At 43.1% G+C, this 17,267-nt stretch overlaps 1 protein-coding gene across 2 annotated transcripts in view; it reads right to left on the bottom strand.

Annotated features, from left to right (window-relative positions):
- The window catches only part of ttll5 (tubulin tyrosine ligase-like family, member 5), a 43,809-nt gene extending 27,149 nt beyond the window's left edge, over positions 1 to 16,660 (bottom strand). For both annotated transcript variants that reach the window (XM_076748168.1, XM_076748169.1), the window contains exons 1-15: positions 16,560 to 16,660; positions 16,023 to 16,154; positions 14,237 to 14,343; positions 14,034 to 14,116; positions 13,097 to 13,203; positions 12,682 to 12,812; positions 12,497 to 12,579; positions 10,641 to 10,710; positions 10,448 to 10,532; positions 9,550 to 9,651; positions 9,344 to 9,435; positions 9,095 to 9,202; positions 3,176 to 3,257; positions 2,818 to 2,879; positions 96 to 190 (exon numbers count right to left, since the gene is read on the bottom strand). In XM_076748168.1, coding sequence (XP_076604283.1) covers positions 96 to 190; positions 2,818 to 2,879; positions 3,176 to 3,257; positions 9,095 to 9,202; positions 9,344 to 9,435; positions 9,550 to 9,651; positions 10,448 to 10,532; positions 10,641 to 10,710; positions 12,497 to 12,579; positions 12,682 to 12,812; positions 13,097 to 13,203; positions 14,034 to 14,116; positions 14,237 to 14,343; positions 16,023 to 16,081 — 1,266 coding nt within the window. In that variant the 5' untranslated portion in view covers positions 16,082 to 16,154; positions 16,560 to 16,660. The remainder of the gene's footprint in view (positions 1 to 95; positions 191 to 2,817; positions 2,880 to 3,175; positions 3,258 to 9,094; positions 9,203 to 9,343; positions 9,436 to 9,549; positions 9,652 to 10,447; positions 10,533 to 10,640; positions 10,711 to 12,496; positions 12,580 to 12,681; positions 12,813 to 13,096; positions 13,204 to 14,033; positions 14,117 to 14,236; positions 14,344 to 16,022; positions 16,155 to 16,559) is intronic.
- Positions 16,661 to 17,267: the final 607 nt, after the last annotated feature.

The following is a 17,267-nucleotide window of genomic DNA, read 5'->3' as shown; positions in this document are numbered from 1 at the left end:
CTGTGTGTGTGTGTGTGTGTGTGTGTGTGTGTGTGTGTGTGTGTGTGTGTTTGTGTGTGTGTGTGTGTGTGTGTGTGCGTGACAGCGTCCAGTACCTGAGTTTTTTGGGCTGCCGGGTGCTTGAGGCCGGGGTCCAGGGTGACTCGGTCAGAGCGTGGCTGTCTCGATAGGGGGTCCTGACACACAAAGCCTGCGGGGACACAGAAGAGCCGTAAAGGGGTATATCAATGACATCAGGTCTTAAATATGTTACTCATTCCCATGACCTTCATACATTGCGTCAGATCTTCTATGTTAGTGCAAGAAAGCAAAGCAGAGCGGGGGACAAGGAGGCCATGAATTACATGTAAAGCAAGAACATCCTGAAGAATATCATGCTAAATCAAAGACATCATATAGAACTTTTTGGTCAGGAAAGGAAGATGTGTACCTTTTGCGATATTACACTTATTTGTTTGCTCTTGCCACGAGTTAGATGAGAAGATTGATATGACGCTCATATCTGTCCCATAAATATGAAGCTACGGTTAGCTTAATTTAGCATAGAGGCTGAACACTAGCCTTTATGCTAAGCTAGCCTGGCTCTGCCTAAAGGTAAGAAAAGCTGCCTACCAGAACCTATAAAGCTGGCTGATTAACGTCCAACGTCTGGTTTGTCTGTACAAAAACCAAAGTGCAAAAACAACAATTCAGTGTTTTATGGGGGATTACGTGTCTGACTATTTCTTGTCTCTGAGCAGTTGTCAGGCAACCAGTGGAGAAGTTACGGCTTATAGCCCTCATAAAATGACAGATTTTTTTTTTAACTTTGTTTTTTTTCTAAACATTAAAATAAAAGCAGATGAACGTGTTAGTGAGCTTTAGAGGTGCTAGTAGGTGGATTTTGTTACGGTTGGGTGCCAGGTTAGTTAGCCCTTTCCCCTTGTTTCCAGGCTTTACGCTAAGCTAAGCTAAGCTAAGCTAACCAGCTGTTGGCTGCAGCCTGCTGCTGTCATCCAACTCTCTGCCACAAAGCAGCTGTTTAATCAGGGATACTGCATGTTTTAGTCGAGTGACACTCAATTTTGGAGTCATACAGCTCCGCATATTTACATTTTAGTGCATCTCAGCAGTAGTTGATAAGGGTGGGGAAAAAATGCTTGCAATTTCCCACTAAGATGTTCCCACCCAGTCAATAAGAATGAAATCTATGATCCTCTGTTTATTAATTCCCACACTCCCTCAAAGCTAACTCTTGGTAAAAGTGAAATGTTAAAGAAATCTGTTTATGTTGTATCTTGCAGTCACAGTTGAGTTGAATTAAGTCTATTGACAGCTCGAGGCTCGAGGCTATTTGTACTACTTCATCCGAGCTGTCAGGTGAGCATCAGGCCCCTACCGAGCTCTTGCCTAAACACAGCAATTATTACAAACATGGGCGACACAGACCTGACAGCTACACACAGGCGGAAAATGAATGTTAATGGAATGCTGTCATTATTTACAGGTCTGGGATGAAGCCCAAGTGTTATCAGCCAACAGCGACTTAGTTTGTTTGGTACATAATAGATGTGCTATGTTTTACATGCCACTGCTCATTTTCCCCAGATCCGCAGTAACGTCTCAGTCCAAAGATAACTGGCAATTTATGACTCCACTCTTTCATTTAATGAGCCGGAGGGGAGGGTTTCAAGCCACAGCATGGCCTAGGCTGAGACACACATGTATATGTGCACTCACACACACGCTCAGACACACAAGAGCCATTCCTTTAATATCATTAGGGCAAGACCACAGATAGACTTAATGGTTCAGTGGAAGTCTAGATGGATGCCTGCTAATCAGTGGGCTCTGTGTTTCCTGTGAACGGTAATAAGGATAAATCAGAGGATTAAGTGAAGTTAAAAAAATCAAGAGATGCGGAAGTTTCATTAATATTTGTTGCATTTTTTACTAGATGTGTGCTTTTAATTTTCATTTTCAAGAATAAAGACAAGCTGTCAGACTCAACGTGGCGGTGGTCAGGGAATGAGATTCTCGGTTTAAACTTAAGATATCGCAAAATATTTTAAGCTCCTCTTCTGTATGAGAACTCAATAATTAAGAGGAAAGGAGACAAAACGGAGACACGTCTCATTCCCTGCTGCAAACACTGTTGTATAAACAGTGTTTATCTCTGCCCTGGGCCAGGCATTTTTTATTTCTTCATGCTCAGGATTGCTTTAGTTTGACATGTCGGATCCAGTTTCTCAAGAGAGCTTAATGAGTACAAAACAACTAAGGCCTCTGTTGACAATTTTGTCCGCAAGTCATTTACTGTTAATTAATGAAGGCTGTGGTTTATTCTCTCAACACTGGAGCTCCCATTATGAAGCCATACAGCTATTTTCTGCAGTGCGCACAAACTCAGCGAGTGTAATGTTGGAAAACATTAAGCGTTTAACAATAGACGACTGTCTCCACCTGCTTGAAACCTGGTGGTTACAAGAAAGGCCAAACAGCATCTACGTGATTAGAGTGAGACTAGAAAAGAAAATACAGCATAATTACAGCACTTTTCATTTTATAGCAGCTTCTCCAAGATCAATATCTTGATCCCAATTATACACTTAATATTGAGTTTAAATGAGTTTGGAAAATGACGAACCATATGCTGCTGCTTGAAATCCAGGTGGAGGTGTCTTAATTTGATGTCATTTATTTCATCAACATGTAATTTAAAAGTGTAACTGATCAGTGAAATTATACCGACTGAAGGTCTATGAAGCGCAATCACTTCAGAAAAACTCTGGAAACAAATGGAAGTTGCATTTAGACATTGTTTTGGCATGCACTCACCCACAAGTGAAAACATGTCTGCAATCATGCTGGCCTTTATCTTCAGATCCAAGGGCGCATCACTGTAAATAAGTCAAAAAAAAAAAAAAAAAAGAAAAGTGAAAATTACAACACAAACACAGGGCAGAGCAGCATGAGTCAAGTGTCAGAAGAAGATTCAGCTTTATTGTTTGGCTTTGAGTAAACTGCTGAACAAATTCAATGTGGCATTTTGTTAACCTCTTTTTTTGGGGGTTGTAAATTAAAAAAAAAAACAAAACCCTTGTTTGAGCCGCTAGTTTAAAAGAAACAGCTTCAGTGAGAGATCCTCCTGAAACAGCAAAATAAAGAATCAAATGATTAAAACAGTGTCACTCACCAGGCAAGGGATGGAGAAAGGTTCACCTCTAACAGCCAGGGTTTGAGGTTGGAGTCGATGAGCACATCAAAACCATAGAGCTCTACAGAGGGAAGCACAAAGTGAATCAAAAGGTTTGCACCACAGACTGGGACGTAAACAGAGAGACGCGGAGTTCGAAACCTCAGAGATCTGCAGACTGAAAATGAAGGATGAAGGGTATCAAAGTCAGAGTTTTATCATAGTCCCATTATGTGGCACTTGGCAACATGGCCTCTGCCTTTCTGCTACTGATTACACGCATGTTATGTACCCAATCATTCAAGAGAGAAACATTCACCAAAGCCTGCTACTGAGGGATTGGCCCAATTACATTAACCGAGTGCATACACATTTCATCTGTCATGAAGTTGCTTACGTAAGACGGTAGATCAAAAACGCGCTGTGGCTGTGAATATTTTCATACATAGAGGCAATAATTTTCTCATGACAGGGAAGGTTAAGCAGTCTACATATTGTCACTACATATTAAGAAGAAGGACAGCACACTAATGGGTACCAGAAAAAGCTTCACCCCCATCATACAGTTAGTATCTTGTCCAACTGGGTCAATAAAATATGAACTCCAGAAGTACAAAGCTGGAAGTGCGACAGCGCGTCCCCAGAGGCAGAAACAGAAAGCCTTAAGCTATATTATTGTATAAACTTGAGTCCAGTAATAGCTAAGCACTGAGTGACACGATGAAAGCGTTTTACAAAGTTCCCTGTGTAAAAACGCATCCATTCTATCCCAATGCTCCCTCATTTAACAGACTGATATACGGCTCACTGCGACAGAGTTGGCCTGTGTGCCCGATGAAAGCCCCCACACTGCTCTGGGGAGTGTCACTCTAAAAGCCAACGACCCGCCGGCCCCAGCGGCAGCGTGCAGGGAAACCACAGTATTTTACAGGGATAGGGCAGAGCCCAGCTATAGAGCCAGAAGAAAAAATCCTTCTAATGGCACTTCAAAAGAAAAGACTGTGTTGAGAATAGGCCAGGGGGGGTTTGGGGGTTTCAAAGCTGCCATAACCAGCACTGTTTGTTCAGGCATCTCAGGTCAGTGCCAAAGTTAAGCATACAAAAGCCAGCGTGACAGCGAGCGATGCCTGGATAGTGCACTTGGTTGAATAATGGCAGGCTGTGCAAGTCTAGTTTAACAGGATGAGCTAAATTTATTAGGCTGTGCATTACTTCTTGTAGTTAAACAAATATCCATCCTGACATGACAAAGATCTCTGGTAGATCAAAACCTTGGTCTCATAAAATTAATCTGTTGGGAGCCATCGGTACAGAGTGTGGGTCTTTTGTCTAACTCTGGCATATGCGCTATAATGTTGGTCCGGAATAATAACTGGCAGAGCTACTTGAAAACTGCAGATCATCATATAATTCAGGGTAAATCAGATGCTTAGGCAAACCTCTGTGAGTAAGAAGTGTACCCATTATACACAGCAAGATCAGTTTACTCATCATGAGGAGTACTGCTCAGGCCGTGACAGTTGATTATGTCATCAGGGTTATCTCAGATTTGAAACTACAAGTATATACCAGATAGCCAATTTTCCAAAATGAGAGCATGGAGTTTGACAGATACGGGCATTTAGCAGACAGGGAGACTCTAACAAGAGGTGCTATCGAGTTGCATTAAAGGAAATGTATGATCCAGGGTTTTTCCAGGCCGCTTCTACTTTGACTGCAATCTGTGCCCCAACTTCATGGAAGTGTGAATACAAAATCGCTGAAGAATGCTTATAAGAGTTCACTGTTCGATGTTTTTTCCCCCTCTATGTATGCTTTCATTATCTGTATGAATACAAGCTGGGGAAAATGCACACAGGATTTTGTTCGCTGGGCTGTAATACATCGGTCAGGAGCTCGAAATATGCTAACATCATGATGTCCAAATTGGTGTGACTGCAAACTGTATTTTCACGGTGGAACCGAACAAAGTCTGCCATACATCCCTGAGCCAAGACCTGCAACTGAAGCTGCCTCTGCCATCTTTAACTTCTTTAACTTCTGAGGATGGACTGGACCCCCACTGCTGAGCAGCTCCCGCTTAAGCAGAGCACTAGGATTTTATTTTCCACTTGCAGGCTTATCCCATTCTATCCACTTATGTGTAAAAACGCGCACGCAGATCGAGACTGAAAGAGGGATGGAGAGAGTGCGTGTGTCATAAAACATGATGCATTAGTCTTGGGGAAGCGAGCGCTGGAATAAATGGGGCCGAGCCTGCAGTGCTTCACCAGTGGCACCACAACAACAGGGGAAAATGGGGAGGTGTTACACCACCTCACCAGCCCCCCCCGACAAACAGACTCCATGTGCCGCGCATTTTCCCCCAATTAGGAGCAGACGCCGCTGCTGCCCCATGAGCCTGCCGAGCCGCTCGCTGCTAGACACGTTTGTTCTATGGCTCGACCGCCGCTGGGGGAGCGCGGTTAAATGTGCCCGCAGAGAGCCCACAACAAGCATCACAGACAAGGAGAGGAGAGGCAGCGAACATCCACATCACACCCATTAAAGAGGGAGGGAGAGAAAAAATGTGACAGAGAAAAGGGATGATGAAGAGCTTTTTTTTTTTTATTATTGGATGGGCGCTGCTGGAAACTTCACCACAAGAGACAAACGCCCAAAAACAATGATCTCCCCACCCTGACCATGCAGCCTGCTGGACCACAACAACAACAGCAGCAACATAAAGTATTTTCTTTATGTGTGTTTTCTCCATAGGCGAGGACAATTGAATTACTCTTGCATCACTCTGGGATGAATTATTGCTGCTGAGCTGTTTCACTGCTGTTGCAGGGAGCAGCTTGGAGCCACAATCATGAAAACACTCTGAGGACAACAAATTAAAGTTACACTTAACACTCTGTAGCCTTATTATGATAGCAGGGCCCAATCCATTAATCACTCTTAAAAAGATTTGGAATTAAACAGCAGCCACACTGTCATCATAGGCATACCAGCACTGTGCTGCAGTGAAGTGTGGGAGTATCTGACAAATGTAAAACAGGGAGAGTGGTTCACAGACGGGGGATCCAACCACACAGCACTTAATGAGGGACGCTCAGTGGAACACAGGACCAGTAAGTGGAATGTTTTGCGTGTAATAAAATAGGCCTTTGGCTTGGCTAATCAGATCTTAGTCAAAACATCTCGTAATCAGCATCCCTCAGCAAAAAAGCCTGTCCATTAATCACATGGCAGCGGTAAGGAGCTGCATGGGTGGCATTTTCTCCACACACACACACACACACACACACACACACACACACACACACACACACACACACACTTCTTACCAATGTAAAAACAAAAAAAAAATCTGTTGTTTTTATTTCTTCCCACATGAGACATTATGGAGCTATAAAAAGATTTTGTTACAGTATGCCCATTTAGATACGGATGTGCAATTGGAGCAAAGGGAAGAAATCTCATTTGAAAACAATAAACATTGTATTAAAGCCATTAATAGACATTAAAATGGCAGGGAACAATTTGCAGTAAATTAAGATTATAATGTGCTTTATGATCTCGCATGGCTCGCTTCCAGACAAGCCAGAGACCATATAAAAACTCTAAACAATGGCTGCTTTTATCAGCACATTCACTGCCCTAACATGCATGTACTCTCTGCCTGCATTCTGACGCTCTACCTGTTTACTATTACAGGCAGCTGCCGAGGCCCAGGGTGAACGCCGCCCGGGTGTATTGTAGGTCGCAGGAGGAGCGGGAGCGTAGTAAGGATAAGAGCAAGGAAAGGAGAGAGGGAGCTGAGGCTGACTACGGCTGACTGAACATGACTCTCTGACAGTTTGGGTGGGTTTTATTGAAGAGACAAGAAAAGATGGACTCCCTACGCAGACCCCTGTGTTTATAAAGCTTATGCTTTACGCTGGTTCATACATGTCTCTGTATTCACACGGCCCATACGTACTCACACATGTAAGGGAGTTTGATTGCAACACGGTCACACTGTGCGAGACGGATGAACAGGGAGAGGATGAGGGTGGTCCTCTGCAACCGTCAGTGTCTCTGTTTGGAAACTTAATCCTGTAGAGAGACTATGAATGCTGTAATTAACTTGCTTGGGGCCATCTGAAGACAACAAAATTACACTTAATTCAATAGTAAACTGATACGGCTGAAGTAGGGTAATGTGCATGTTCACAGCAGACCACAGTGTATTATGTATCTTAGTAAAAGGTGTAGAACCTAATTGCTTTTGTACTACACAAAGACACTGCTGCAGTATCCATGTCTACACAGGTCTCTGTAGGCTTACTGTATGTAATGTAAGATTTCAGCATTGTTCACCCGATATGGATGTGAACTCCCTCAAGCACTCTTCAAGTGAAAAGTCATTATTTTGTTGCTGTTTCATTTCAAAATTGAAAAACAACTCAGTGTACTTTGGCTCTACATTCTTAGATTTACTCTGTATGTTTACTGTCTGATACGGAAGGAATATCAGATGGTTCTGATTCAGAGTTATCTTTATAGGTGCTAAGGAATGTAAATGCAAATATGGCTCAGTGCAGCATGTAAATTTACATGGTATCAGCGAATGTTCTATGAAGGATTTTTGTGAATGGGACATGAGGGTTGTGTGTTAAATATTCCAGGCTAAGCGGAATGAGAGGTTGAATGAGAATAAGAGCAAACATCAGGTTGTTTACTTGAGAGTCAGTGTGAGGCTCGGTAAGCTATATTTCCCTGTAAATACCTGCATGGTCACCATTCACACCCTCGGAATGTGGTTTTTCAACCTCGCAGCCATGCTCAGGGTGCAGATAGCATCTTCATGCAGGCGACTGTCTTATGGTGTGAGTCCATGCTGCTACGCACCCAATACAGCCCAAACAACCACCAATCAGGGAGGCTGTTATGTCTACAGAAGCCTGTCACAACTGCAAAGCCCTTTATTTTTCTAACATCCAAGAGGTGAAAGAGAGTGTGAGCAGGAGAGGGAGAATTCTAAACAAACAGAAACAGCGAGAGAAGAGGAAAAAGAGAGCGAAAAAGAGACAGCGGTGCTGAGGGAGGCTTGGCTGATGTGCTCGCTTTCAAACCCCAGATCTCAGAGAGACTGCCAGACAGAGAGAGAGAGCGCAGACAATTAGTGCCAACACTAACATGGGTAATGGCTCCAAAATGGAGTTCACACGAGCCCGCTGCTAGGCAGGAGCAGCCAAGAAAACAGTCAGCCTAAATCAGGCAGACCTGAATGGCAACAGAGAGGAGGAAGCAAATTCCTGCTTCAGTCAATAGGCCCTCCACGACCCGGCAGCCGGTCAGAGGGCAGCAACAGGCAGGAAGGCTCCACACTGAGGAGCGACTGTCTGCAGCCTCAGCTCGGCTCACTGGAGAAATAGTATAGAGGAACTGCCGGACAATGAATGTGAAACTGAAAGGAAATGTGAGGGGTGTGGTCGTTTGTGTGTGACCCAGTATGTGTGAGTGTGTCTGCAGCGCACCGTGAGCGATTCTCAGGCATTCTGTTGTCCTGGACAGCTTGTGTTACTACAGATGCCCTTCACCATCAAACAGAATGGATTTAGGTTTACTGAGGTGCAGTAAACACCTGTTTGGAACATTCTACAGGTAAACAGGTTCATTGGTGACACGTGATAGTATCGTGATTGGGTATGAAAGGGGCATCCTGGAAAGACTCAGTCGATCACAAGCGAGGATGGAGCGAGGTTCACCACTTTGTGAAACACATGACTGTCTAAAGGATGTCAGTGCATGGGCTCAGGAACACTTTGTAAAAGTGTTGGTACAAAGCTCATTTGCAAATGATTGAATTCTGTTTTTATTTTGATTTATCTATTTGGGTTTACTTATTGTCTGGTCAAAAACATTTTAATAAGAATGTGAAATGATTACCGAAGCAGTTCGTCTTGTGGGGAACAAACATCTTGCAGGCAGTGCCTATCTGCAGCTCAGCACTCAGCACAGCTTTGATGATGAGGTCCTCCACCTGTCTCATCAGCACTGGAACAGACAACATTAAGAGAGGACTGTTCTTAGACCGTTTCAGTTAGTTGTTTGTAACATTACCTTTGCATGGATATTAAAACAAAAGGGAAAAGATGAAAAGGAGGCGAAAGGGAACAAAACAAAGGTTTGACTCACATGTGGTGTCCTTCCCCTCCTGCTTCAAATACCTCAACACTGCACTCATACTCCACTTGTTCCCATAATCCTCAACTTCAGGGTCATCGCAGCTGAAAAGGAAGAAATGCACTTCAAACACTCCATGTTACAATAAATGGATGAGTCAATCCAGCTTCCCATAGCAGCTCCACGATGGATGCCTGCTCCTCACTGATGGACGTTACCTGACATAATCGCTGCTCTTTTTGTTCACGCTGTAGTTCGTGAGATGCATGAATGTGTTCTTAATGTTCTTTGAAGTCCGGTCATACTTGACTGTGGCAAACCTGCGGACAGATGGTGTTTATTTGCACAATAAAAAAAACAAGCTTGTCATCCATCAGCTTCACTATACGTCCGTCATAATGACCACATTCATGCAGCTGACACCGGACTGAATGATAGGGGTACTTTGGAGAGAGATTAGTTTCTGGCAACGTTTGAGAGGAGTGGATGCCACATGTGCAATAATGAGAATTCCTTGGCACGCACAGTGTACCTGAATACCAACACAACCCAAAGGAATGTCAGGAGATAAAAGTGGGATTCAGAATTTGGCCGTGATTTACTGCTCGCAGTTGATTATCAAGCCAGCAAACAAGAGGGCGGTGGCACTCCGTTTCCAGCACGCACCTCTATCAGAGCGAACAGAAGAGCCAGTCAGTCCATAAATCATCTCCCTCCCCTGACCTACCTGTGCCTGATAATAGCCTCTTCTTGGATTAATAAATTATTCCCACTCTAAATACCAACATCCAATAAATATAGCGCAATTACACCAAGACACAATCAGCACCATCTGATGCGCACATCCAACAAATGGAACAATAGAGCTTTGTTTCAAAGTCACCACACCAAACACACACTACACAGCAGCTGCTCTGAAAAGTTAAGGCTGCCCTCTTCTGGCCATCAGCGGATGTGCCTCAGGCAGCATCTGCACTAGACCAGTATTACACGACTAAGGACAGAGAGCTTAATTACTCACAACAAACAATGCTAGATTTCATTAACTATTAAAACTCTCCACATTCAGGGCTTTTAAGAAGTGCGTTCTCCCAATAATGCCACAGCACAGCTCACCTCGCCAGGCCCTCCTCATACACATAGATGAGGAGCGGATCATATGAGGTTACCAGCACATACAACCGCACATCAAACTTGAACTCTGCAAACAAGAACAAAAAAAAAAAAAAAGGGTGATTCACACAGATGATTCAGACAGCCGAAGCATTAAGCTGTGCCTGTGGCCGTTACGTGGCAAAGACCAACTCACCATCTATCAGCAACGGGTTGTTAATATAGCGAGACACTAAGATGTTTTCATCCATGGAAATCTGATTTGGCTGCGGAGGACACACAGAAACAAAGACAATATAATTAACACGATGAAGAAGATGAAGGCAGTTCAAAGTAAGACAGCGAGGGGAAATGTCATTAATTGAGCAGGTAACATAGTTAATAGTGTTGATTATTTACTGCGGTGATGAAGTTTGAAGGCATTTTCAGCTGAATATCTCTCAGCAGCACAGCATGAGTAGCGTTTCTATGGCAAATGCACCATTTTTTGTGTGTTTCCCAGCACTCCAGCATACATTTATTCATATACAACAGCAATTAATACTGAATTCCAAATAGCTGATGTGACACTGCTGTTAGCCATTAACATCAAAGAATCATCAGAGCAAGAAAAGTTGGAGACTGCAATGACACTGGCCATAGCAGGTCAGCATGAAATAACAGCCTATAAAAACACAATCTGGTGGTGGGAGATGGGTCATTTATGAGGTTGAAATGTGTTGCAGGTGGCGAAGTTGAGAGGAGATGTGATGGGGGAGGGGAGCGGGGGGTAACCTCAGTGCTGGCTACAGTTCAGAGGAAACCTGAAGCAAAAAAAAAAAAAAAATGGACGTATTTCTTTCTTCTCTCCAAATATCGCTCTGACATTCTTTCCACTGTTTCATAAAAATGCCTGAGAAGAAGAAGAATCGTGCATATGTTTTCCAAGAGTGAGAACCTTGTTGAGCTCCTCCAAAAGCCAGGGCCTTGGGAGAGTGTGATTTACTCCACACTTAATGTCTGAAATGCTGGTTGATACTCATTTCAAAGACAGCTGTATCTGTACACCCCTCCCCAGGCTGACTGTTTCACACGGTATTTTTTAAGTCAGTCTGTTTACAGTTAACTCCCACTCCGTTAATGTGTGTGTTAAAACATGAATCAGAAGGAACTTTTCACACACGGACGAAAAAGCCGACAAGCTGTTTCCCTCTGCTTCCAGCCCGTGCTAACCTAAGCTAACCGTCCGCTGGCCGTAGCTTTTAAAGTTATTCTGCAGACATGTGAGCGGTGTCATTCTTCTCCATTATTTCCCAAAATGTCAAACTATTCCTTTAACACAAAGCTTTGCTCATACAGAGCTCACATGCAAAACAGTGGCAGAATAGAGGGGTTTTACTGGCTAAACACAGTAATGAACAAAAAGCATATAAAACACTTTTTTTTTAATACAAACACATTCACTCAAGCTCCAAACACAGGTTTACTTTGGGTCACTGCATTAGTCTGGAAGAGGTTACAGAGCAGTGGTTCCCGACCCGAGCAGCTGATTTAACGGATGAGAAAGAAAATAAAAAAACATTTCTGATACACAAAATTATGTATGCGCATTCTTGACCTTGGAAGTAGCGTTAGGTTTAACAAGAAAACAGCTAATATCTGAGAGAACAATTCTTCTCACAAAGTCCATTACAGCGCTTTCAGCTCCAAAAATATTACCTGTGTGCAATTATATTTACTATTAATCATTTAAGCCAATTTTCAAACAAAAATGCCAAATATCCTCTGGATCCTGTTTGTGACGATTTGCTGCGTTTCCCTGTTTTACATCAGCGTACAGAATATCTTTCAGGGTTCAGACTGTTGGTTGCACTCAAAGAAAGGCATCTTGGCCTATAAAAATCCTCCAAATCAAACAATCAGAGATGGAAAAAAATCTCTTTGGTTGAACTGCTCACAGACTTTGTCCACACTGAGGACACAACCTGTGATGAGGTGTCACAAGCTTCAATTTACGGAGTCACAAGGCAAAAAAGGATGGGAACCCAAACTCCAGTGGGCACAATCACTCACATTGCTGACCAAGTAGATGCCTCGTCCTCTTGAAGATGCTACTGGTTTTATAATCCACGGGCCCTTGTCCTTGGCAAAACAATCTGAGATAGAGACAGGAAAGAAAAAACACGATGTATATGTTTAGAATGATGGTGAGCGTATCATAAAGAAAAGCCTTCTTTGAGAGGTGAGAGGTGTCTTACTGCAGAATTCCTGGTACTCAGAGGGAAGCACAAAGGTCTGAGGAACGATATGGAAGTTTTTGAAGCCATGAGTCTGCTGCATTCGCTGGATGTTTTTATACAGGCGGTCTTTGCGCGTCAATTCATATGACCTGGAATGGAGCAGAGCCAATTTAAAAAGCTCCAGCGCTCCGCTCTACAGCTTCGACGCTGACAGAACAAAAATAAATGCATACATAACAGCGATAGATCGCCCTCTGCCTGACAGTACGATTCCTTTCATGTTTCAGAGAGGCACCGGTCCAAACTGAATACTTTGCAGTGGAGGCCAACAAACACACAGCCTGAACCGGCGGGCTTAGAACGACTCAGTGGCGATATTTATAACACAGAAAACAGTGGCAATACACTCATACATTTGAGCGCTCTATCATACCTGGGAAAGTGGTTGACCTTCTGGAAGTCTTGAAGGCTGCGTAGTACATAAGGCTTGAGGTGAGATCCTGTCCACATGAGGTTAAAGTCATTACTATTGGGGTGAACCTGAAAAACAGACAGAATGACTGAGTTCAGCTGACAGGCCGGATCACATCATGTAGATTCAGTACACATAGAGCAAATGATCTTTGCAAAGGGGCCGCTAAAAAAAAAAAAAAAAAAAAAAGCGTAAAACCAAGGATAGCCGTCGCTGTTCATACTCAATACGCTCTGCAGAGTTTCCAGTCACCAAAAGCAGTATTATATTCTGATGTCCATCACATATGACAGCTCGGTTAAATTAAATCGAAGAAGCAGATCAGACACTCTACCACTAACCTGGACAAATGCAGCCGGCTCTTTCGAAATCATCTCAAAGGGAGGGCCAACTCGCAGATTTTCATCACCCCGGTATTATTCTATCTGTTTTGTTTTGTTTTATTCCAACAATTCGTTAGGAGGCAGAGTTCACATGGCCGCTCAGTGTCTAGGGGAGAGCCAGATGTTTGCAATAAAGGCTTATTAAAGTTTGGCTCCGTCGCAGCTGTGGTAGACACTCGTCTGCCTTTGATGATGGGTTAGCGGGAGTCAAGAAGCATTGAAATGAAATAAAAAGGGAATTAATTGTAACTGCTTGGAAAGAGCTATAATGGGGATTGTGTGCCCTCGTGAAACAGGATTAATGCTCTTGAGGTCATTTCGGGTTTTTTTTCCATGGATGCATTCCCGGGTTTTGACATCGGTATTGTCAGTCAAAGGAAATAAAACAGCCCCACTATCCCTCATCCTACACAGCACAGAGGTACATAAACAGCTTGTGCAGCTACAAAACAATGCGTTTTTACAAGATTTAGGCCAATCTTTCTAAATTTGCACGATTTAGTGGAGAACATTACCTCATGGAATCCATGATTGGTGAGTATTCCTCGTACCAGGCGGCTCTCTGTGCGCACAATCTTGAAGGCCATACGATATCGCTCTACGCAAACAAAACAACAAAACATCCTTAGTTCCCAAATTACTGAAGGCTCAAAATGTTAATTCTATTATCATTACTTTTCATGTAATCATTTTATAGCTTCGACAGACTGTGGTGTACCTCCAGTGGAGCAGATACTGCCATCTTTTGTAACAGCAGCTTCAGCGAAAAACAAGAGAACCGGGATGGTCTTGCTAAGGCCACTCCAGGCGATGCATGGATGGTCTCTAGTGGACAAATAATTAGATGATACAAAGTTAGAGGCAGATTTTCCAAATGTTCTCAAAGGCTGGGAGCCACAGAAACACACATTTCACACGGAGCAAAACCTCCGAGTAATAAGGTCACAGAGATGCACTCCAGAGCGCAAATCTCCCGCATGATTTTATATGGGTAGTTTACCTAACGCTGAGGGAATGTATCCTGACATGATGTTTGTTTGAGTCGGGCTGACAGAGACAGAACCACACACAGTTTCAGGAGGCGCTGGGTAGTAACAAACCCATGTACTGTACTAACAAACACCCTTGTAAAACTGCAGACTATCTGATAGTACCAGACACAGGCTGCTTATCAGGGGCTGAAAATAAGATAAGGTAGCGTAAAGATGGAGAAGAGCTCAATCAGGCATGGACCATCCTGATAAGGGGGAGAGGCATGTAAACAATTGCTTAAGCATACAGGTATGCTGGACAAAACAGAACATATCTTCTCCACCGTTGTGGCTTTGTTGCACGCTCTTGAAAAAGGCAATGCGGTAATATTTATCTGTTGTTTATTTTGAACATAAAACGCCATCGGGACTACTGAGATACTGTGCACGTAAAAAGGCTGACTTCACAAACGCTTCTGTACTGCAAATATAATGCCGAGTCTTGTGTGCAGTGTTGCCTTCATTTCCATACATGCTTTGAGCTGTAGATGTGCAGCACATGTACATACGTGTGTCTGTCTTCATGCATACTATGTGCTCCCTGTATTTGCCTGTAATGCTATCCTTTACTGTCCTTTGCCCTGTGTACTGTTGTCTGTCCCAAACTTTTACACCATATTAATGTAAAATAATATCAACTGCCCCTAATAAATACAGTGATAACAGCGGCACTGGCCACCTGGAGGTTAAACCCTAATACTAAGCAATCCAAACTAATTCAGGAGTTGGAAATTAGGCTAAAAGCAGGTGGCACAGAGGTTCTCAGTAAGGTATGACTAAGTATAGCTTAAGAGGGAATTAGTTGGCAGAGACAAGATAATATAGACCAACTGTTGCAGCTATGATGTACAGCTAGATGCCCTCCTCTCTCATTCAGTTAAACTTTCATCAATTATGCAAAACGAAAGCTAGCTGAAGGCTTCATTTTGTCTAAATGTATCTGGCCATAAATTATTAAGCAGGGCTCAGGACATCTTCTGTAATCCTGCATAGATTGCATTACGTATTCAACAAGCTACGGCAAGTCACAAAGGCGAAGACTTTGGTACAGTCAAAAGAAAGGAACAATGCTTTTGGTCAGCATGGTGTCACATTACCACTGCATTTAGAGGGAAATCTCCAGGAGGATCAGTGGGCTAAGAGCCTAAGTGACACTAAAGGAGACCTAGCTAATTCAGACAGCCACGTCTACAAGCTGCAGGGACTGAGAGCACCTTTGATAAGGTGTTTCTAGTTCTCTAAATCAAGGATCTAAGGATAGACTGTCTCATATGCTGTGCAGGCTGTAAAGCCCCTTGAAGCAAATGCTTGAGTTGTCATATTGGGATAATCAAAACTGACTTGGCTTGACCACAGGCAACATAAACATGCCAGTAGAAAACGAACATTTCTATTTCATTGTTTACCTAAGATTCTACAGTGGAATGAGTTTTCTGACAACTGCAAACTTGTAGCAGTCGGAATAACGCTTACTCTTGCTCGTCTTCTGAGGAGGATTCAGAGTCCTCCTTATCCCTGATCACAGCTGGCATCTTCACAGTAAGAGGAGACGAGCTGCCGGGTGAAATCTTCCTGGGATCATGTGTCTAGGTTGCACCATGGCACCTACAAACACAACGTGAAGTCATAGCTTAGTTCAAGTCAAATCCACGCTAGTCCATTCGTGCAAAATATTAGATTAATAACTGAGGCTCGTTAACAAAGAGTGCAAAATTCGTACAGTCCTGAAGCAATTCTTCACATTTAGAACAGTTAGCCGAGAACAACTGCTTGTAGCTACATTTGTCATGGCAGTGCAATGAGCGCTATATTTCTGTTAACGTTATATAGTAGACAGAGGACGTTACGATTAAACCCTGACAGGCAGCCAAACAAGCGTTAGCTAAACAGGAACTAGGCTGTTGATATGCTACTTTAGGTATGGGAGGCTAACCAGATAAAGTCTGCTTGGTCTGAGACCACGTACACGTTTTTATAATGCCATACAAATAAACAGCGACGTCAACTTGCCTTTATGTCTGAGAGCCTGCTAGCTGTTAGCTTAGCTGCATTCACCAGGGCCAGTTGATCACGGCGGTTAATCTTCCTGGTAACTACAACAACTGAGTAGCAACAGAGCAGGGCGCATGCGCACTCGCGGATAATATTTATTCGTCCACCTGACCGAGTTTTGTACCGCGTCCATCCAATGGCGATGAGACGCGCGGAGGATGTCACAGTATAAAACTGTCAAACGAAACGCGAACCCGCGTCCTCAGCTTGAAGTGGTTGTCGTTCTCAGATATTACATATAGTCATATTGTAATCTGGAAAGTTTACAGTAAATTAAACCGGGGTATAAAAGTAATAATGAACGCACCAGTTTAATGCATGACTCATAAAACCTACTACTGCTTTATTTATGTGTTTTGTGTGTAGTCATCGAAGTAAGACTGCAATTACAAGCACAATCAAATGCGTTATTACTGATATCGCGTAACTAAAAGCAATGGTTCTAAACTGAAACTCTTAAAATGTTGCAAACGGCCAGTCCAAGTTACAGAATGGAGTAATAACTGAGAACTCGCTGTATGGATTTGACTAAATAAACGAAAATACAGTTCACCTCCTCTGAAACAGACTGAACGAAGACACAAGCCACAACAAATGTACATGTACTCTTTGTTTGAACGCAGCCTAGCTTGCAGTCTAAAGGTGACAGAATTCCTTGATTTTCAT

This window comes from Chaetodon auriga, chromosome 14 (genome assembly GCF_051107435.1).
Source record: "Chaetodon auriga isolate fChaAug3 chromosome 14, fChaAug3.hap1, whole genome shotgun sequence".
In the NCBI taxonomy this organism is placed as follows: Eukaryota; Metazoa; Chordata; class Actinopteri; order Chaetodontiformes; family Chaetodontidae; genus Chaetodon; species Chaetodon auriga.
Note: the sequence above shows the minus strand (reverse complement) of the source record. Positions and strands in the feature narration are given on the sequence as shown.